The sequence below is a fragment of the Canis aureus genome, chromosome X (assembly GCF_053574225.1).
Source record: "Canis aureus isolate CA01 chromosome X, VMU_Caureus_v.1.0, whole genome shotgun sequence".
NCBI classification, from domain to species: domain Eukaryota; kingdom Metazoa; phylum Chordata; class Mammalia; order Carnivora; family Canidae; genus Canis; species Canis aureus.
Window position 1 is genome coordinate 111,499,381 of NC_135649.1, and position 22,057 is coordinate 111,521,437.

The window sequence follows — 22,057 nt, forward strand, 5'->3', positions numbered from 1 at the left end:
GTGGCCCCAGGTCAAATCCTGGCTAGTGTGTGGCCTGGGGAAGCCATTCCCCTTGCTGAGTTTCAGCGCCCCCCTCCGAGTGAGGGGGAATCATGCTCTAATGCAGAGTGGTCTAAGCCAGTGCAGTGGTTATGCTGGGTAAGGTACCCAGTGCTCAGCACGTGTTAGAGATTTGGTAAAACGTCATTATAATTTCCAAATGAAATTGTTCAGTGGTTATTTATGTGCAATAAAGTCATGAGAACATCCCTTCTCACATGTAGAAAGAGTAACTCTTCCTGACCAAAGAACATTTGATAACATCCAAAATAAGTAAGATTTGTGCTCACTTCGACAGCACATATACTAAAATTGGAACAATACAGAGAAGCAGAGCATGGCCCCTGCACAAGGATGACATGCACATTTGTGAAGTGTTCCATATTTTTGACCATGTGATGTGAGGAGCACTGGGTGTTATACGCAACTGATAAACTATTGAATACTACATCTGAAACTAATGTGTACTATATGTACACATTATATATATATTCTATATATATGTTGAATTTAAATAAAAAACAATTTATTAAAAAAAATAAAAAAATAAATAAAAATAAAAATAAAAAAGACTCACATGCAATGTGATTTAAACATACATAATTTTCAAGTTTTCTACATCTATGATGTGGCAGATTGTCACTTTAAAAAAAAAATTATTTATTCATGAGAAACACAGAGAGGAGAGAGAGAGGCAGAGACACAGGCAGAGGGAGAAGCAGGCTCCATGCAGGGAGCCCGATGTGGGACTCGATCTGGGGTCTCCGGGATCACGCCCTGGGCCGAAGGCGGCGCTAAACCGCTGAGCCACCCAGGCTGCCCCAGACTGTCATATGAAACAAAACCAAAAGAATAATTTTGGGAAAATGGAGGGCTTTATAATCTAATACAAAAATTTATTCTCTAAGATAAAAAAGTTCCTTCAATAAACATTCTGTAAGAAAAAAAAAAGAATGAAGAGGAAATCTTTATGTTACAGACTCAAGATCAATCAACTAGTGAAACAGATGGGCTTTATTTAGACCTTGATTGAAACAGCTTAAAAAAAAAAAGGCATGCAAGGGGGACTTCAGAAAATTGAACAATGATTCGATATTTAACATTAAGTAATTACTGTTAACTTTTTTAGGTGTGAAAATCATATTGTGGTTGTGCTTTAAAAAAAAATCCTTATCTTTTTGAGGTACACCCTCAAATATATATGAACAGAATAGTAGGACACCATGAGGTTGTGTCAAAATAACCAACGGCAGGGTGATGGGAAGAAAGCTGAAACTATGGTTTCATCTGCTAAAACCAGATGACATATTCTCTACTTTTAAGTCTATATTCTCCATTTAAAAAAAAAAAAAAAGCACAAGGCAGAGAAGAGTGATTAAAAAGAAAATCTTTTCAGTAACAGTTTTTAGGGGCGCCTGGGCGGCTCAGTCAGTCGAGCTTCCAACTCTTGATTTTTGGCTCAGGTTATGATCTTGGGGTCATGAGATCGAGCCACAGGTTGGGCTCCTTGCTCAGTAGGGAGTCTGCTTGAGATTCTCTCTCTCTCTTAAATAATAAACAATCTTTAGGGCACCTGGGTGGCTCAGTCAGTTAAGTATCTGCCTTCGGCTCAGGTCATGATTCCAGGGTCCTGGGATCAAGCTCGTGCCGGGCTCCCTTGCACAGTTGAGTCTGCTTCTTCCTCTCCTTCTGCCCCCTCCCCACTCTTGTGTTCTCTCTTGTTCTCTCTCACTCGCTCTTTCTCAAAAATAAGTTTTTGAAGGTCTGAATGTAAGACTCTAAGTTAGTATGATCTAAAGTTTGCCTTCAAAACTGGATACAATAACCCATAGAGGTACCAATCTTTTTTTTTTCTTTAATCAGCTATTTTAATCTACTTACATAGGGTTACAACACACATAAAAGCATATTTCCCTAACTTCAAAGGCAGCGAATGCACTATTTAAAGTCTGATGCCTCTAATTCTGCCCATCTGACCTCTAAAAATGAGGAATCTTAAAAAAAAAAAAAAAAGGCTATTGCCTATTTGCTTTTAATAGACACTACCTCTGAACTTTCCAACTAGCTTGAAAAAGTCTTAATTGGAGGCCAATGACCAAGATTGGCAGGCATGGATCGTTCCAATAAACTTTACTTCAATGGGTATGAGAGCTTGGAAATAGGTTCTATTTTTCCTCCCAAATAGTATAAAACCCCCATTCAAAAAAAAAAAAAAAATTAAAACAAAGGTGTAATACAACGGTAATGTAGACTGTACAGATTATCATCGATGTCTGAGTTACAGCATTATTTGGAGGCCAAATATTTATTCATTATTAGTGTAGATAAGGAGAAAAATTTGTATGCTAAGAACACCATCTTCTAATATCAAGTGGAAGACTAGTAGTACTTAACACGTCTTTAAGAAACTGCCTCACCTACCCAAATGTATGGACTCCTCAGCTATCTAAGTGATGACCCCCAAGACTCCTGTTCCCAGTGGCTGAGTTTTTCCAAAGAAAAGCCCAATGTCCACTATGCAGATATAAAAGTTCTAAAATATTCCATGACGGGAGTTTTCCTCTGATACCAAATGATGAAAAGTTCTTGCTAATAATGAGAAGCTGTCTAAAGCAATAAAACGGCTTTACCTCCTCTCTCAGGGCATACTGTTCAATGAGCTTCTTTAGCTTCTCCCCCAGTTCAATATTCTCCTGACGGAGTTTGGCGTTGTGTAGGTCATGCTGTTCCAGCTGGGCTTGGATTTCATTTAAAGTAATTTGGAAGTGTGCAGTGGCTTCTTTACGTCTTTCTTCCTCCTCTCGTGCCTGCTGCATATTTTCTTCCTTATTATCCAAAATAATTTCTGTTAATGGTATAGACCTATAGAGAAGATGCTTGTAAAAGAAGCTGCTGCTATGGGGGTTGTTATTGCTACCCTGAAGTGTTGCTTCTGAACTACCATTCCTTTCCTTTGACCAGAAGATGCTCATTTAATAAGCAGGCAGCTTTTCTTAAGTAGATAATCAGAGATGCAAACTGCCCTGCTGGAAAATGAGTGCCACCTGTCAATCTAAAATTCATCATCCTGAAAATAAATAAATACATTTAACTCAATGCACTTTACTGAAAGAGCTTGCCACACGGCCAGCTCTCCACCGTAGTTTCCCAAATACTCTCCTCACCAGTTACACAAAAGCATCTTAAATCTGCCTGACGAGAGAGACCCTTCCTGCAGCTTACTTTCTGGGTTACACCTAAATCCCTACAAGGCAAGGGACTAAAGGAATCCGTGTCTTGAAAACCTTACTTCCATCACTTGCCAAAGATACCAGTGTTAAAAGTTTTAACAGTTAAAAGATACAAATTTTACATGTTTAAATGGCTATCAGTCTAATCAAAATGTTGATTTTCTATAGGAAAAAAATACCACCTACTTTAATGAATATTTAAATCCAAGGGTTCAAAAGCAAAGAGAAAACTAACAGCTCCCAGAGTAGGTAAACATCCATTTCCTGGGTGTTCCTATATTCTAGGACCTTGGACATCTGCTATGCTGGAGCAGTTTAATGGGAGCTACTGCTCAGTCGAAATCATACCAAAGCTGTAAATGAAGACAGGCCTGCCTCCATGTCTCTGGCTCTTTTTCCTTCTCCCCCTGTTGGCATCAATTAATCTTTGGATACCTGCTCTTTCTTCCTTTATATTCAGCCATCATTTAAGTGTCATTCTAAAAGTACTTCGCCACTGGGTACTGGGGGGCAGGCAAGGGTGGGTTGGCAATGCAGCTTATGAACAGCCCCCAAGGAGCTCAATGGGTGTTTTCCCTCCACAGACTCAGTCTCTGCTTCAAGTCTGTTTCAACTCAGCTTCTCATACATGATAATTACCTCAGTGCTCAGCAGAAAACTGGCAACTCTGAGCTTCCTAAGCCAGGGCTCCAGGCAAGTAAGCTGTGCTTTAAACATCAATCTCAATTAGATTCCCCATGACCAGGTATGAGGTTCATTAAGAAGCATCAGGCCAAGCAAAAGAGTAGTAAGGTGGTTGGTATCTGTCTCCATGTAGTGACAAGATTTATTTCAAATAGGTACACAGTGATTATAGAACAAGGTAAGTCAGTGTCAGTCCCTCCTGAAAAACATAAAAGTGAACCAACTAACCTTTAAAGTCTTATTGTGACGCTGAAGTTCCCTGCAAAGAGACTCTAGTTTGCTTCTTGCCAAGATAGCCTTGCTGTGTTCACTCTGCAAGTGAACTTTCTCTTTCACGATCTGGGCTTGCTTCTTCTGCAGAATCTTCATTTGCTTCTGAACATTCCTGCTTTCCTCCAGCTAAAATTAATAAGTACTTTACAATCAGGAAGTACAATGAAAACCTTTGAGTTATGGCTGGAGGAACTACAGTAAGAACTATGGAACACATTTTCAAAAGCCAAATATATTTTATTTAAATTATTTTGTGCCATATTACTCTGTCAACCTTCTCTCTCTTCCAGTTGTGATAGGTAAGTAAGCAAATAATTTAGGGTAAGAGAAAAGGAAGCCAATCTTAACCCATTTTTAAAAGTAAACTCTGCCCCCAAAGTGAGGCTTGAACTTACAACCCCGAGGTCAAGTCACATGCTCTACCGACTGAGCCAGCCAGGCACCTCTTATTCTATTTTCTTATTAAAAATTTTAAAAAAGGGGATCCCTGGGTGGCTCAGCGGTTTGGTGCCTGCCTTTGCCCCGGGGCGCGGTCCTGGAGTCCCGGGATCGAGTCCCGCGTCGGGCTCCTGACATGGAGCCCACTTCTCCCTCTCCTGTGTCTCTGCCTCTCTCTCAATCTCTGTGTCTATCATGAATAAATAAATAAATAAATCTTTAAAAAAATAAATAAAAATTTTAAAATGTTTTTTGGAAAAACTTTAGAAATCAACAGTATCGTGTTTTACATTTGTGAAAAACACACACAGGCTGCTCTGTTGAAATGGTCCTCCAAATTAGAATAAGCAGCACTGGGGCGCCTGGGGGCCTCAGCAGGGTAAGTGTCTGACTCCTGATTTTGGCTCATGTTGTGATCTCAAGGTTGTGACATCGAGCCCCGCATCAGGCTCCACACTAGGTGTGCAGTCTGCTTACAAGTCTCTCTCTTCCTCTATCTCTGCCCACATCCCTCCCCCAGCTCGCGCACACATGAGCGCCCTATCTTTTTATAAGCAGCACTCAGGTTTCTTTGTAAGACAGGGGAATTGCTGCAATTTTAGGTTTGGAACAAATGAGTGTATTTCAAGGTTAAATCAACAATGACAGTTTAAGGCGGCCCTACTAACGTTTCACAGAAGGAAAGGAGCGGAGTGAATTTCAAGGGCAAGAGTGACACCTTGTGGCCTATCAAAATACACCAAGCATACATACAGGCCAGATGCTTACAGCTCTTAAAAATGTCCTTACAGAAATTCCTGCAGGAAAAATAATTTTTTTCTCTAATACTTTTGCAAAGTAATCTTAACGATGATTGTGGGCTGTAGCACAGTTCCAAGAAGCTTCCAGTCTGTACACACTATCTGTAATTCCATTGAGAGCTGCAACTCCCTCTGCCCTCCTGGACTCAGGGTAATCACAATCCTGAATCCCAAGCTCACAATTCCTTTGCTCTTCTCTTTTTATCTCCTTAGCGTGTGGTCCTAAAAGAATCGTTTTGGTTTCAGTTGTTTTGACTTTGTTGTGGCTAGTGCAACTGAAGAACTGAATTTTTTCTTGAATTTAAATTGAGCTTAAATAGCCATATGTAAGCGAATGGCTACCATCTTGGACAGCAAAGCTGTAGATTATATTGCTACAACCCATCCAAATTGTTGGCACAGATCAGGGGACAGCAAACCTTTTCTGTAAATGGCCAAAAAGTAAGTGTTTTAGGCTTTGTGGGCCATGTACGTGTCTGGTGCATCGTTGTCTTCTTTTTCTAAATACTTTAAAAATGTAAAACCATTCTTACCTTGTGGGCGGTACAAAAACAGGACTCACTAGATTTGGCCCACCGGTTGTAGGATATTTCACATAAAAAATATACCACACACAATATGCTTTACTGATCCATTCTCAGGTCAATGGGCATTTGAGTTGTTTCCAGACTTTATTACTTAAAATGATATGAACACTGTCCTAGGAGTTTCCTGGTATACACATACAAGAATGTCTCTGGGTACAAACCTAAGAGTGGGACTGCTAGGCAGTGATTAATGTTCTGTTTCACATGACAATGCCAAACTGTTTTCCATAGTGGCTGGCAAACTTATTCTCCCATCAGTGACTTATAAGAGATCATGTAGACAGAAAAAAAAAGAGAGAGAGAGATCATGTAGACAGATGCACATCCTCTCCAAAACTAAGTACAATCAGAATTCTTAATTTATGCCACTACAACAGACATAAAATCGCATCTCCAGATTTGCATTTCCCTGATCACTAATAAAGCTGAACATCTCTTTATAAGTTTATGTACCTTTATGTTTAGGTATCTTTGTATCTTCGTGTTTTTCTACTTATATAAAATCTCTCTTACATGTCTCTTGCCCAGTTTTCTACTGAGTTGTTCTTTTCATACTCATTTGTAGGGATTCCTTATTCTTGAAACTAAATATTCTGTTGGTTGTATTTGTTAGAATATGTTCTTCCCAGTTTTTTAATATGTCTTCTTATGGTCTTTTGAAGTGTCTTTTGCTGAATAGAAAGTTAATTTCAGCATAGCCAATTTTTGCAATCCTTTCTTTGATACTGCTTTTTGTGTTATAAGAAATCCTTCCCTTGGGGTGCCTGGGTGGCTCAGTGGGTTAAGTGTCAGACTCTTGATATCCACTCAGGTCATGGTCTCAGGGTCATAAGATCGAGCCTCACATCAAGCTTAGCACTCGGCTGAGAGTCTGCATGTGGTTCTCTCTCCCCCGCCCCTTTGCCCTTCCCCTGCTCTTGCTCTAAAATAAATATATCTTTTAAAAAATCCCTTAACCCAAGTTTAGAAAAATATTAATGTATCTAAATAAATATAAATATCTAAAATTTTAAAGCTTAAGTTTTACATTTAAATCCTTAATTCATTTGGAATTAATCATTGTGTATGGTATGTAAGAAACTAATTTCTTTCCCATAAGAATATACATTTAAAAAAAAAAGATTTATTTATTTAAGTAATCTCTACATCCAACATGGGGTGCAAACTCACAACCCTGAGACCAAGCATGCTCCACCAACTGAGACAGCCAGGTGCCCCAGGATATACACTATACATTCCATTCACTTCATGAGGAAGGGAATTCTACCGCAAATACACCAATAATAGGGATCCCTGGGTGGCTCAGCGGTTTAGCGCCTGCCTTTGGCCCAGGGCGCGATCCTGGAGTCCCGGGATCGAGTCCCACGTCGGGCTCCCGGCATGGAGCCTGCTTCTCCCTCCTCCTGTGTGTCTCTGCCTCTCTCTATGTCTATCATAAATAAATAAATAAATAAATAAATAAATCTTTAAAAAAAAATACACCAATAATAGATTCCATGAAATGCTCTTCTAAATTGTCAACTGTTTTTTTCCCCCAATTTTTCCCAGTAAGTTGAACCTAAAATTTTATAAAGAGCCAAGAATAGCTAAGATGCTTCTAAGAAAGAGTATTAAGACTATATACATACCCCAGCAGATATCAAGATTTATTATTACACTATAGTAATCTACACAAATTGACTCAGGAATGGGAAAGAATAGCACTATAACAGGTCCTTAAGAATCGTGTTACAAACCTAATGGTATCCACACTTAGCAAGTGAAATGTGAGGATTTCAAAAACCCATGTTATCTGGTAAATGTAGAGGCCACAAGGTCTCCCCAATGGATTATCCCAATTACAGCACAACATGCCATACCACCTACTCTATAGGACTTTTCTACTTATTCATGCCAAAAGGACCAGTGATGTCAGATGATGCTGTCACAAAAAGGAGAGAGGACAGTGACGGCGAAAGGGAAGTTTTCTAAATAAATAATTCTTAGGAAAAGGCTACTATTGATGGTTTCACTGCTATATACCTATATACTCTACCTTTTAAAAGAAATGAATGTTGTTTTAAGAAATAAAACTTTAGAACATTTTCTGAAAATGGTACACATCTGTCCTTCATACATTCAGCACACATCAAATTCAAAGAGAGGTTACTACTAGGCAAGTCATCTATGTGTCACACATTCTAAAATGAACATAGCAATTGTTACTGGTACTTAAAACTAACCATACCTACCCTCTACATACACAAAATAAAAGCCATAACCAATAACAGCCTAGATGCCTGCTACAAAGTGTGATCTAAGGGCTAACAGCATCAACATTATCAACTGGGAGCTTGTTAAAATACAGACTCTCGGGCCCTAACCCTGACCCAGTGAATCAGAATGTGACCATGATATGGGTAAATATGAAGACTGCCCCAGCGAACTATTTGCTTTCTTCTTCTAATCTATTCATGGCTGTCTGACTTGCCACAATACCCGGTCAAGTAGCCAGCTAACACCCTCTATGCTGCTTTTTGTCTTTTATTCTTCTTTTCTTTTCCTTTTGTTCTTGTCTTCTTTTTCTACCACTTCTCGCAGGATCTCATGTGGATGGAACCAGTAGGGACTGTCTTTCACAGATAGTAGAAGAGTTCCTTGCCTAAAACCAGCAATCTGACGACATTGTGTTTTCTTCCATCTTTGTATTTGTGACTGTTCTAGGCCATTTATACTGACGCACAGGGTTTCCTGCTGCTCTGAATAGAAGGTGCTAGGCTGCCAAATGCCAGCTACGTGGGGGTATACACACACGAAGGGAGAGTAACTATAATTCTTTGAGTAATAAATAAACAACTCATTTTTAGAGCTGCCCAATGACAAAAAGTAGTATTTATGATATGGAATAACTGCTTTATCAACAGATGAAAATGCATAAAAAATGTCAATAATTCATACAAGTTTTTCACAAAAGGCATTATTACTTTTAGCATTTATATTACTACTCATTCTGTTTCCCACAACCCTAACTTCAAAGGGTTCTAGGATTTCCCCATTCTTCAACCTAAAGAGGATGGCAGGGTTTCCATGTTGAGACTTCTTTCATAATTTTAAAAAGAGAATTAATGCTACTTGAAATAACAAAGGCCCAGAACAAATGAGGTCAGTTTCTTTAGAAGATGGAAAAAGAAATGTCTGGCACATAGTAAATGTGAAATAAATATTTCCTGAGACACAGTATTGTTTTAGTAGACTATTTCATCTAACTCACAATTTCAATCACAATGGGTAGAACCTTTATCTCTAGAATTCCCTTGGGAAAAGTTAAATACAGGAACCACTACACCCTGACTAGCATCTAAAGCATCACAACAGGGTATTTCTAAGTCAGCCTTTTCATTCTAAAACTGAGTTTTAGAAAATCGATGCCATATTGTAGCATTATAATGTCCTATATGTATGTATCAGCCTATATAATGAAGTCATACAAGCAACAAAAAGCCCCAAGAAATGACATTCCCCTCTTCGATTCTGGAATACAATATAATTTTACATCTAAAGCTATATGAAAATATTTTTTAAAGCTTATCAAGTATATACACATATACACATATTTTTTATACTTATCAAGTATATACACATTTTGCTGTTATTTCATTTGAACCTTACTGCCTTGATTTAATACTCACAAGATCAGCATATTTCTTACAGAGAGCTGCCAGCTTCTCTTCTGGAGTCGAAAGGGTGTTTAGGGCTTGCATCAATAACAAAACTTCTTTTCCTGATGATCAACAAGATAAGAAGAATGAGATCAAATCTAAACTGTAAATTCTACATAATACTTATGTTCTAACATGTAGAGTAAAATAATTTGTGCCTGTTAACTAGACATAAGAGATTTATCAGCTAAATTAAGAAAGCTATTTTTAAATTCTGGATTAGCAGGAACCTCTCCCTTCCCACCCCCACCCCAAATTTCTTCACTAATACCGCTAGCTATTTGTAAGAACTCTTGCTGAAGGCTTAAAAATTCCCTTGCTTAACCATTGATGTCCAAGTTAAGACAAAGGGCAAGTTACAAAGGGCAGAATATTTTTAAAAGCTTCCTAACCGAGTACAAATATAGAAGCAAGTTCAAAGGGAATTTCAGTTGGTATTCTCGATCTAAGATGCACATAATCACTTGTGACATGTATCTTTTCTATAAGTAATTTAAATAACTTCTGATGATTTAGTAAGCACATTCTGTGTGTTAACCAAGTGTAGTGTAAATAAAAGGATGTCAACATAAATTCTTTTCCCCACAGGAGGAGCCAGCAACAGTATTTTTAAAACGTTTTGGCAGGGAGAAGCAGGTGGCTGAAATAGAGGACAAATGGCCTTTCAAAATAAGTGAAAATATTTTACTTCTTAAGGAATCATTTTTATTTTTTAAAGTGTTTACTCTTATATGTAGGATATTTCATTTAAAAAATACATATGTATATATTTTTAAAGATTTATCCATGAGAGAGAGAGAGAGAGAGAGAGAGAGGCAGAGACACAGGCAAAGGGAGAAGCAGGCTCCTTGCAAGGAACCTGATGCAGGACTCGATCCCAGGACCCCGGGATCATGACCTGAGCCAAAGGCAGATGCTCAACCACTGAGCCACCCAGGTGCCCCTTAAAAAGATATATTAAAGGACTTTGGTACATGGTAGAGAGACTGCTATGAGGAAAAAATGCAAACTTTAAAGTAGAACACCGGGGATCCCTGGGTGGCTCAGCGGTTTTGCGCCTGCCTTTGGCCCAGGGCGCGATCCTGGAGTCCCGGGATCGAGTCCCGCGTCAGGCTTCTGGCATGGAGCCTGTTTCTCCCTCTGCCTGTGTCTCTGCCCCTCTCTCTCTCTCTCTCTGTATCATAAATAATAAATAAACAAACAAACAAATAAATAAATCTTTAAAAAAAATAATAAAGTAGAACACCTTCCTACCCACACAAAATTTCAGTAACAAAACCTCTCATTTACAGCCCAAGGCCAATAAGAATTCTGAAAGAGATGGCTAAACATGATTATTAAACATGATTAGAAGTAACCATAGTGAAACTGCAATTTTTAACCAAGACTTTATTTTATTTTTAAAGATTTCGGGATCCCTGGGTGGCTCAGCGGTTAAGCGTCTGCCTTCGGCTCAGGGCATGATCCTGGAGTCCCGGGATCGAGTCCCACGTCGGGCTCCCTGCATGGAACCTGCTTCTCCCTCTGCCTATATCTCTGCCTCTCTCTGTGTGTGTCTCTCATGAATAAATAAATTAAATCTTAAAAAAAAAAGATTTCATTTATTTATTTGACACACACACACACACACACACAGAGAGAGAGAATGAGCAGAGGGGAGGAGCAAGGGGGAGAGAGAGAAGCAGGCTCCTTGCTGAGCCGGGACCCTGGGATCATGACCTGAGCGGAAGGCAGACACTTAACTGACTGAGCCATCCAGGTGCCCTTAACCAAGATTTTAAAACTCATATTTTCCATCTGAGGTTTTCTTGAAACACAATTCACATACCATAAAATTCACCCTTTTAATCTAAAAGTGTACAATGGAGTACATTTGCAAAGTTGTACAACCATCACCACTGCCTAATTCCAGAACATTTTCATCACCACAAAAAGAAACTTCATATCCTTTAGCAGTCTCTCCCTCTTGCTCCCCAACCAGGATCCTGGCAACCACTATGCCACTTTCTGTGTCCATGGACTTGCTAATTCTGAACATTTCATATAAAAGAGAATCCTATTATGTGGCCTTTTGTGTCTGGTTCCTTTCATTTAGCACGTTTTCAAGATTCACCCATGTAGGATGTTATCACTACTTCATTCCTTTTTGTAGCTGAGTAATATTCCATTATACAGATATACCACATTTTGTTTATTCATTCATCAGTTGATAGATAACTGTGTTATTTCAACTTTTTGGCTATTATGAAAAAGGCTGCCATGAACATTCATGTACACATTTTTGCATGGACATGTGGGTTTTCAACCCTCTTGGGTATATACCTAGAGGTAGAGTTGCTGGGTCACGTGGTAACATTATGCACAACTTAAAAAAAAATTTGGGGGTGCCTGGTGGCTCAGTGGTTGAGCATCTGCCTTCAGCTCAGTGTGATTCCGGGGTCCAGGGATCGAGTTCCACATTGGGCTCCCCTTGAGGAGCTGCTTCTCCCTCCGCCTATGTCTCTGCCTCTCTGTGTCTCTCATGAACAAATAAAATCTTAAAAAAAAAAATTATTTAAAGATTCTTTAGGGACGCCTGGGTGGCTCAGCGGTCGGGCATCTGCCTTTGACTCAGGGCATGATACCGGAGTCCCGGGATCAAGTTCGCATCGGGCTCCCTGCATGGAGCCTGCTTCTCCTTCTGCCTATGTCTCTGCTTCTCTGTGTCTCTCATGAATAAATAAATAAAATCTAAAAAAAAACAAAAAAACAAAAAAACAAAAACAAAAACCTCTACACCTAAATGGAGTTCAAATTCACAACCCCAAGATCAAGAGTCACGCTCCCCAAGTGAGCCAGCCAGGTGCCCGACTGTGTGTAACTTAAGACTCCATCTGCTTTTACACATGTAATTGGGGCTGCTGATTTTGAAGAAATTTATTTGTAAGGAATTAGAATTATTTCTTGTATTTCTATAATTTTTAGGTTTTCCAAGTTAGCAGGAAATAGATTTAATAAGGACAATTCTATAGAGAAAACCATCTAAATCAAACACTATTAATCTTAGGTATACTAAGTATAAAAAATTTAAGAGCAATGAGTAAGGCTAAAATAAAAGGGGATTTCAGATTTCATAACAATACTTAACATATTACTTTCTTAGTCCTAAATCTCAAACACAGCAGGAGAAAGAAAACATACCTTTGAAAGTCAGTCTTAACCCACTTTCTGAACTACAGATAACATTATGTTGTCTCTCAAGTGTTATGACTAAATTTTTAATAAAACAATCAAATAAATATATACTGTAAATTTCAGACTACACTAAAGATGCAAACAAGGCAAGTCAAATACTACTTCTGTCAAGTTGGCCCCCAATTTTGTCAAGAAAGCCTATTCTTGATTATTCAGAGAAAACAACTTCCTACTCTACTATCTTTGTCTCCTGCACAAAATGCAGTAGATACGCAGACTGACCCCACTGAAGACAATAAATGTTATTAGCTAAACAACATTTACCTCAACAGTGGCTATGTTCATAATCACCTGTGCTGCAGAAAACAGAAGTAAAAAGAGCAGCACGTAAAAATGTCCAGAAAAAGAAAAAATATCCAACCACTGAGCACAGATTATTACCTAAAGTTTTCTCTTTGTTTCTGTTGCATTCTGAATCCTGCTGACCGTCAGGCGGATCTATTCGAGCTTCTCGCCCAGGAATTTCCTCTCTTGACTTTTGTGTGCAGTATGCTGGGCTCATCAAACTCCTGTTCTTTGTAATAAAATCACTGCCTTCATCCTCTTCCAATGAATGCTTGTTACTTGTGCCACCACAATTTGAGTCTTGATGTTGAAGAATATCATTCGATTGAGAGTTGCGCAACATATCTGATTTCACCCCTAACCCACACATTCCAGCTTCTTCCATTGTGCCAATCACAAACTAGAGGGAAAAGAGGAAAAGAAAAAATATACAAAGAGGAGTTATATCAAATGTGATTAATGTTTACATCCTATGACACACCAAAGGTTGACAGCTTTTTTCTTTCTTAGTATTTGTAAAATTGATGTAAATATTTTTAAGTTTCAGAGAAGGGACATAACTATAAAGTATAAGAAAATTAAAGTTAAAACAAATCACACAACTAAATGGTACCATAGGAAGTGAGAAAAGCCATTTAGTTGTAAATCTAAACTTATTTCCCTACAAAAAGTCACCACTTAAAATAATAAGCATCTTAGAAGTAAAATCATCCTCTAAGTTATGAACATTAATTATTCTGTTCTTATCCTTGATGAAATGGTACAGCAGAGATGGCTCACTAGCTATCCAGCAAAAACCCATGCTCCTCCAATATCCTCTAGAGCTGGCACTGCTGGACAAATGCTCAGCCTGGGACTCCACTTCCCAGCCCTCTATACCTAAGTGGAACTCCCATGTGAAGTTCCCACCAATGGAATACAGGATGAAGTAATGACTGACTGTCCCTTCTTCAACAAGACTTTTATTCTTAAAAAAAAAAAAAAGGGGGATCCCTGGGTGGCGCAGCGGTTTAGCGCCTGCCTTTGGCCCAGGGCGCGATCCTGGAGACCTGGGATCGAATCCCACATCGGGCTCCTGGTGCATGGAGCCTGGTTCTCCCTCTGCCTATGTCTCTGCCTCTCTCTCTCTCTCTCTGTGCGACTATCATAAATAAATAAAAATTAAAAAAATAAATAAATAAATAAAAATAAAAAATAAAAAATAAAAAAAAAGACTTTTATTCTTAGAAGCATACATTCTTTCCCCACTGGTTTTTAATATATTCACAGAGTTGTGCAACCACCACCATCATCAATCTTAGAATACTCCTGTCACCTCAAAAAGAAACCCTCCCATTACCTTCAATCCTAGGCAACTAATTGTTCTGAACAGTTCACATAAATAAACTCAGATAATTGTAGCCTTTTATGTTTGGCTTCTTTCACATAGCATGATTTCAAGGTTCATCTATGTTGTATTATGTATCACTACTTTATTTCTCTTTATTGCCAAATAAGACTCCATAGTTTGGATATACCACATTTTTTTTAAAGATTTTATTTATTTATGAGAGACACAGGGAGAGAGAGAAGCAGGCTCCATGCAGGGAGCCCGACGTGGGACCCGATCCTGGGTCTCCAGGATCAGGCCCTGGGCTGAAGGGGGTGCTAAACCGCTAAGCCACCCGGGCTGCCCTGGATATACCACATTTAACCATTCATCAGTTAATGGGACATTTTGATTATTTCCAACTATTGGCTATTATGAATAATTCTGTTATGAACACTGATGTACAAGTCCTTCTGTGGACATGTTTATATTTCTGCAGGGTATATACCTAGGAGTGGAACTGCTGGGTCACAGGGTCACTGTTTAACCTTTTGAGGAACTGTGAAACTGTTTTTCTAAGTGACTACACCATTTTATATTCCTATTATCAGTGTGTTAGGGTTCCATTATTTCTACATTCTCACCAACACTTGTTTTTGCCTGTCCTTTTGATTGCAGCCACTACAGTGTGAAGGTATCTCATCTAATGACTAATGATGTTGAGAATCTTTTCATATGCTTATTGGCCATTTGTATACCTCCTTTGGAGAAATGTTTATTTAGATCCTTTGCCCTTTTATTAACTAGGTTATTTGTAATTTTATTATTGAGTTGTAGGAGTTCTTTATATATGCCAGATACAAGTCTCTTATCAGATGTATAATTTGCTAGAGCTTTCTATCACTGTTCTTTCAATTTGAGAAAAGGCAAAATATATTCACCTATTTCAAAATGTCATAGATTTAATTATAAGTTACTCTGGCTTTCAGATTAAAGGCATATAGGTCAATTTCAACCATCATAGAAAAAAGTTGAAGGACTAGAAAGATCAAATGTTTACCTAACTCACAATAGTAGCTGGTGGCATTGAATTAAGGACATTAAGGACACTGAATTAATGTGTAGAGTATATAACCATCACATCTCATGCTGTCCTTCTATTTTATCATTCTCTATCTTCAGTTATTAATACTACTGCTTTTTTTTTTTTTGGTCTTTCCAGACACTCCACTTTCACTTCTCAGCTCCTGTCACACACATTACATTATCACTTATTTGCTATACATATCCTCCTAGACAGCAAAGCTTATGCATAAAAGACACTCAACTGCCAATTGATGAAGAACAGAAGGGACCAAAATGGCTGAAAACAAGCCATGGAAAGTACCTAAACATTACTACAGAAGTTAGAGAAAAAGAAGCAAGACAGTATTACATTTCCCTTCTCTCCTGTGCAACTAGTTTTGATGTATTTTTTCATACTTGCTAATGAAAGACCAACTTTGGTGCTACTAAATCTTTGTTTATGAATAAGCCCAGGTCTAGCTGGACTGCTGAAATAGCAGGCCCGGGGCAGCCCAGGTGGCTCAGCGGTTTAGCGCCACCTTCAGCCCAGGGTGTGATCCTGGAGACCTGGAATCTAGTCCCACGTCAGGCTCCCTGCGTGGGGCCTGCTTCTCCCTCTGCCTGTGTCTCTGCCTCTCTGTGTCTCTCATGAATAAATAAATAAAATCTTAAAAAAAAAATAGCAGGCCCCAATTTGTCTACTGTAAGGACTATCTGTTCAAGAACCTACTTGAGGCTCTGCACTGGGACATGATATGAAGCAAATTCTTAGGCCAATAACTTTTTTTTTTTTTAAAAAGATTCATTTATTTGAGACAGAGAGACAGAGATAATGACAGAGATAGTGAGAGAGGGCACAAGCCAGGGAGGAGAGAGAGGAGGCGGCTCCCCAATGAGTAGGGAGCCCAACACGGGGCTTGATCCCAGGGCCCCAGGATCGAGACCTAAGATGAAGGCAGATGCTTAAATGACTGAGCTACCCAGGTGCCCCTCAGGCCAACAACTTTAAATTACAAATTATTTCTCAGCCCTCACCTCCCTAAAGCAGAGACTTCTATATTACATGGCAAATACAACTTCCTACTCTACTCTGATACCCATTCTGAATGCCTTTTCTTGGGTATAATTTCCTGTATAAACAGCAGCAGCTAGTATTTATACAGCAAATACTACATCCTGACACAAGTGTAAGCACTCTCCTATATTCACTAACATAAGCCTCACAATAATATCACAAGTACTATTATCATCTCCATTTTACAGATGAGTAAACTGACACAGTAAAGTTAAGTATGCTGCCAAAGATCACAATGAGTAAACAGCAGAGCAAAGATGTGAACCCTGGCCGTTTGGTTTCTGAGTCCACTTTTAACTACAATGATACAACGCTTCACGACTACACTTTGTCTACTATACAAACACCCTTGTTCTGGCCCAGCCATCTAACAGAAATCTATTTAGTAGTGGGTAGAGATGCCCCCTGCCAAATACTATATAAAAACAAATTGCAAAAATAATTTAAAAATAAATAAAAACAAATTGCAAAACAGTACGCACCCATGTTTCATATATACACATGTGTATTTAATGCATGTATGTACATACACACAAAGTGTTGGGAGGGGAGCACTTGGGTGGCTCAGTGGTTGAGAGTCTGCCTTTGGCTCAGGTTGTGGACCCCGATCCAGGAATCGAGTCCCATATCAGGCTCCCTGCGAGGAGCCTGCTTCTCCCTCTATGTCTCTGCCTCTCTCTGTGTCTCTCATGAGTGAATAAATAAAATCTTAAAAAAAAAAAAAGTGTTGGGAGGAGGCGCACCTGACTGGCTCAGTTGCTAGAGCGTGTGACTCTGATCTTGGGATCATAAAAATGAGTGCCATGCTGGGTGTAGAGATTTTGTAAAAATAAAATCTTAAGAAAAAAAATGTTGGGAGAAAATACATTTACATATTAATAAAGGTTATTTTATTTTATTATTTTTTAGAAGGAGGAAGCAGAGAGGGAGAGGAAATTTTTTTTTTAAGACAGCAAGAAAGAACACAAAGTGGGGGAAGGGAGGAGGGAGAGAGAGAATCTTAAGCAGGCTCCATCTGCAGCACAGAGGTGGACAAAGGGATCAATCTCACAACCCTGAGATCGTGACCTGAGCTGAAATCAAGAGTCACTTAACCAACTGAGGCACCCAGGCACCCTAATAATGTTTATTTTTAAACAGTTTAACTATGGGTGGTGTTTCTTTTTCCTTCCCTATATTTCCTAGTTTAACTACCATGAATTTTTATTACTCTTGGAATTGAAAAAAATTCAGTAACTGTTCATACTAAGAACAGTGGAAGCATTACAGAACATATGTAAATTTTTTAAAAGATTTTATTTATTCATGAGAGACATGGGCAGAGGGAGAAGCAGGTTCCCTGTGGGAAGTCAAATGCAGGACTCAATCCCAGGACCCCAGGATCACGACCTGAGCCAAAGGCAGACACTCAACCACTGAGCCACCCAGGCTCCTCAACATATGTAAATTTTATTAAAATTTCTGGGGGATCCCTGGGTGGCTCAGTGGTTTAGCACCTGCCTTGGCCCAGGGCATGATCCTGGAGTCCCGGGATCAAGCCCCGCGTCGGGCTCCCTGTGTGGAGCCTGCTTCTCCCTCCGCCTGTGTCTCTGCCTCTCTCTCCCTCTCTCTGTGTATCTCATGAATAAGTAAAATAAAAATCTTAAAAAAAATTTTTTAAATAAAATTTTATTAAACTTTCTACAGTCATTTAAGATTAAAAAAATATTTTTTTAAATATATGTGCTGCCGAAGCGAGCACAAAAACAAATTTTTTAAAAGATTTTGTAATTTTTTTTTAAGATTTTATTTATTTATTCACAAGAGACACACAGAGAGAGGAAGAGACACAGGAAGAGGGAGAAGCAGGCTCCATGCAGGGAGCCCGATGTGGGATTCGATCCTGGACCCCAGGATCACGCCCTGAGCGAAAGGCAGATGCTCAACCTCTGAGCCACTCAGGCATCCCTAAAGATTTTATTTACTTATTCACAAGAGACACAAAGAGAGAGGCAGAGACACAGGCAGAAGAAGAAGCAGGCTCCCCTCAGGGAGCCGATGCAGGACTCAATCCCAGGACCCTGAGATAATGACCCAAGCTGAAGGCAGAAGCTCAACTGCTGAGCCACCCAGTTGCCCCAAGATAAAAAAAATTTAATTATTATTATTTTTTTTATTTGAGAGTGAGAGGCATGGGAGGAGGCAGGGGCAGAGGAAGAGAGAGAATTCCAAGTAGGCTACATGCCCAGCACAGAGCCAGACATGGGGCTCCATCCCACAACCCAAGATCATAACCAAAGCCCAAATCAAGAGTAGGCTAGTCAACTGAGCCACCCAGGCGGCCCCAAAATTAATTTAACACAAATGGATACTCAAATGAAATAAACAATGTTAAGATCCACAACCCAACAAAAATGGGCAAACAATATGAAGCAAGAAATCATAGAAGAGGGGATCCCTGGGTGGCTCAGCAGTTTAGCATCTGCCTTTGGCCCAGGGTGTGATCCTGGAGAACCAGGATCGAGTCCCAAGTCAGGCTCCCTGCATGGAGCCTGCTTCTCCCTCTGCCCATGTCTCTGCCTCTCTGTGTGTGTGTGTGTGTGTGTCTCTCATGAATAAATAAATAAAATCTTTAAAAATAAAAAAATAAAATAAAATGAATAAATAAAACAAAAAAATTGAATAAATAATAAAGACTACACACACCCCCACCAAAATAATGGACTAGATAGATCAACTGTGGTACATCAATACAATGAAGTACTACAGCACCTATTAAAAAAAGAAGGTAGTTGTATAATTACTGATCTGTAAGGATACGCCAAAAGAGGAAAAAGAAAAATGCCCTATACTATGTACTGTATGCCAAGATTTGGGTGTATGTGAGGGGGTGGTTGTTTAAGTTTATGAGTGGGAATCCTATACAATCTCTGGAAGGATACAAAGAAACACACTAATGGAGAGAAACTGGAAGTGGCAATGGAGAAGAGGAGACACCAAGCTTTCATAGCATGCCTGTTTTTGTCTTTCAAGTTAGAGACATTCATAACAGTTTGTTGGTCTTTTAAAAAACAAAAAATATCAAGATGAATAGAGTAATATAGTACCTAACATTAGGAAAACTAAGGAGGAAATGTTTATTGAAATTCCAACCTCAAATGAAAATGAAATCAACAATAAGTAGTTTTAAGATAAATTTCTATTCGAACTTTTCCCTGAAAATCATAAAGCAAGAGCTATCACATTTTTATTTTGTTTATGGTCTACAGTCATAAGGAGCACACACAGCTCTTAGAGCTTGAAAGACACTAGAGAGAGCAGGTCATCCTGCCACAGCAGTATTTTGTTGTTTAGAGCCCTAAACCCCAACAACCCCCACCCTAGCCACTCCCCTCCTGTCAAAAGATAGATTTCTCAACCTTCCTTCCACTGTCTAAATACCTGGAGCTAAGATGATTCCTTAAGTGAAAAAAAGATGCCTTCAAAATGGATAGCCACCAGTTCACCATTAATTGTGGGAATTTATTTATTTATTTATTTATTTATTTATTCATGAGAGACACAGAGAGAGAGGCACAGAGACATAGGCAGAGGGAGAAGCACGCTCCATGCAGGGAGCCTGATGTGGGACTCAATCCCTGCACCCAGGATCATGCTCTGGGCCAAAGGCAGGCGCTCAACCATTGAGCCACCCAGGTGTCTCAAAGAATAGCTATTATAGAAATTTTTGCAAAGGTAAAAAAGCATTTAAATAAGTTTCTTTCCCTTCTCTGTAAATTTGAATAATTTTAAAGTTTAATACTTTCATTTATGCTCTCTCAGATATTATTGAAGCTAAAGAGCCCTATTTCTTTCACTTATTTTGTTTAAAGGGCTTCAATATTTTTAGTAATGGCTGTTCCTTTACTACCACTCATCTAAAAAAACAAAAAACAAAAACAAAAAGCCAACACCCACATTCACTTCCTAATTATTTCAACTACCATCTGCTTAAATGAGATCGAATGTCTTCAACCAGTGCCAGGCCATGTGTTAAAAGCAGAAATCACTCAGTCCTTGCCACTGAGGGCCAGGGTGGCCCTTTAGAGGGAGCAGTTGGGAAAGATTATGCACATTTATGCCTTTTCCTGAGGAAAGAGTGTAGCTTGCCTTGGGTTCCCAAAGAGTCTTGGAAAAATTTATCAAGTAGGTAAAGGAAACCTTCAGAACATGCAGGTTCCTTTATTACCCCATTTAACCTTCCTCTCTGAGAGGTGAGTCTTACTGTTCCCAGATAAGGAAAATGAAACAGTGAGTTGCAATAACTTGCCCACGATCATATTAAAGTCAATAAAAGGAATTCAAATAATTCAAAACCAGGTCTGTCAAACTCAAGAGCCTAGGTTTTCTTCATTACACAACTCCTCTCACACTTCATACATTGGCCTTGAAAAATGAAAAGTCAAACAGATCTCTCATGCAGTTACAAAATAAACCTAAGAAGTTAAATGATGTCTAAAAATATATAGCATGCTACATATACTAGCATGAAATTAGGAAAACATTGGGAAAGAGCTTTAAGATTTTTAGCAGTGATTAACTCTGGAATTTAGGGAGGTAAGACAGAACTAATTTGGGGGTAGGGATATCTTTAAATAATTTTAAGTGATTATTTAAGGCATTGAGGTTGTTGTTGTTTTACTTTTTTGGCCCAACTTGGGGCCTGAACGCACGACCTTGAGATCTAGACTCTGACACTTAACCAACTGAACCAAGCAAGCGCCCCTACTTTTTGCGTCATGGCATAAACTAAATTCTCTCTAAAAATCCCTTCAACTCTATGTTTCTAATAATTAGCCCTAAGAGTTGTCAACCACCAAATGGGAATATGAGGACAGGAGTGCATGCTTGCCAGACCCAGTGGGAGCCAGTGAAGGAAGAACTGCCTGAGGAAATACTGAAAGGTACCAAAAATACTCTCTCTCAAGACCAGCTATCAGCCTTAGTTGATTTTTAAAATATGAATCTTAATACCTCAAAATATAAACCTATCCAGTATTTTGAGAGGTTTTTACATTTCCAAATACAAATTTTACAAACTTACAACATTTACATTTTCATGTGCCTTTTTGTTTTCTTAAATAGGTGGATGGAGTTGGTGGGGGTTTCATATATTTTTTAAATCAGAAAAGTGACTTTAGCTTTGTATAAATAATTTAAAATAGTTTATATACTAAAGCTATTTTAGTCTTTCAAAGCATTATTCTGGATAGCAAACTTTTCCACACATTAACACTGCATCAATCATTCATCTCAAAATTCTGTTTTAACCATTTTGGACCAAAGCCTTTAAAATATATATTACATAATGATGGCTCCTTA

At 38.8% G+C, this 22,057-nt stretch overlaps 1 protein-coding gene and 1 non-coding gene across 6 annotated transcripts in view; one reads left to right on the forward strand and one right to left on the reverse strand.

The window, feature by feature from the left end:
- TXLNG (taxilin gamma) overlaps positions 1-22,057 on the reverse strand; it is a 55,820-nt gene that overhangs the window by 13,688 nt on the left and 20,075 nt on the right. For 4 of the 5 annotated variants that reach the window (XM_077888135.1, XM_077888134.1, XM_077888136.1 and 1 more), the window contains 4 exons: positions 13,365-13,668; positions 9,720-9,811; positions 4,182-4,352; positions 2,670-2,864 (listed from right to left, as the gene is read on the reverse strand). In XM_077888135.1, coding sequence (XP_077744261.1) covers positions 2,670-2,864; positions 4,182-4,352; positions 9,720-9,811; positions 13,365-13,668 — 762 coding nt within the window. The remainder of the gene's footprint in view (positions 1-2,669; positions 2,865-4,181; positions 4,353-9,719; positions 9,812-13,364; positions 13,669-22,057) is intronic. The other variant, XM_077888138.1, reaches the window with a different exon arrangement.
- LOC144309231 (U6 spliceosomal RNA) lies at positions 322-428 on the forward strand. The gene has a single exon (XR_013375293.1). It is a non-coding gene; the product is annotated as a U6 spliceosomal RNA (small nuclear RNA).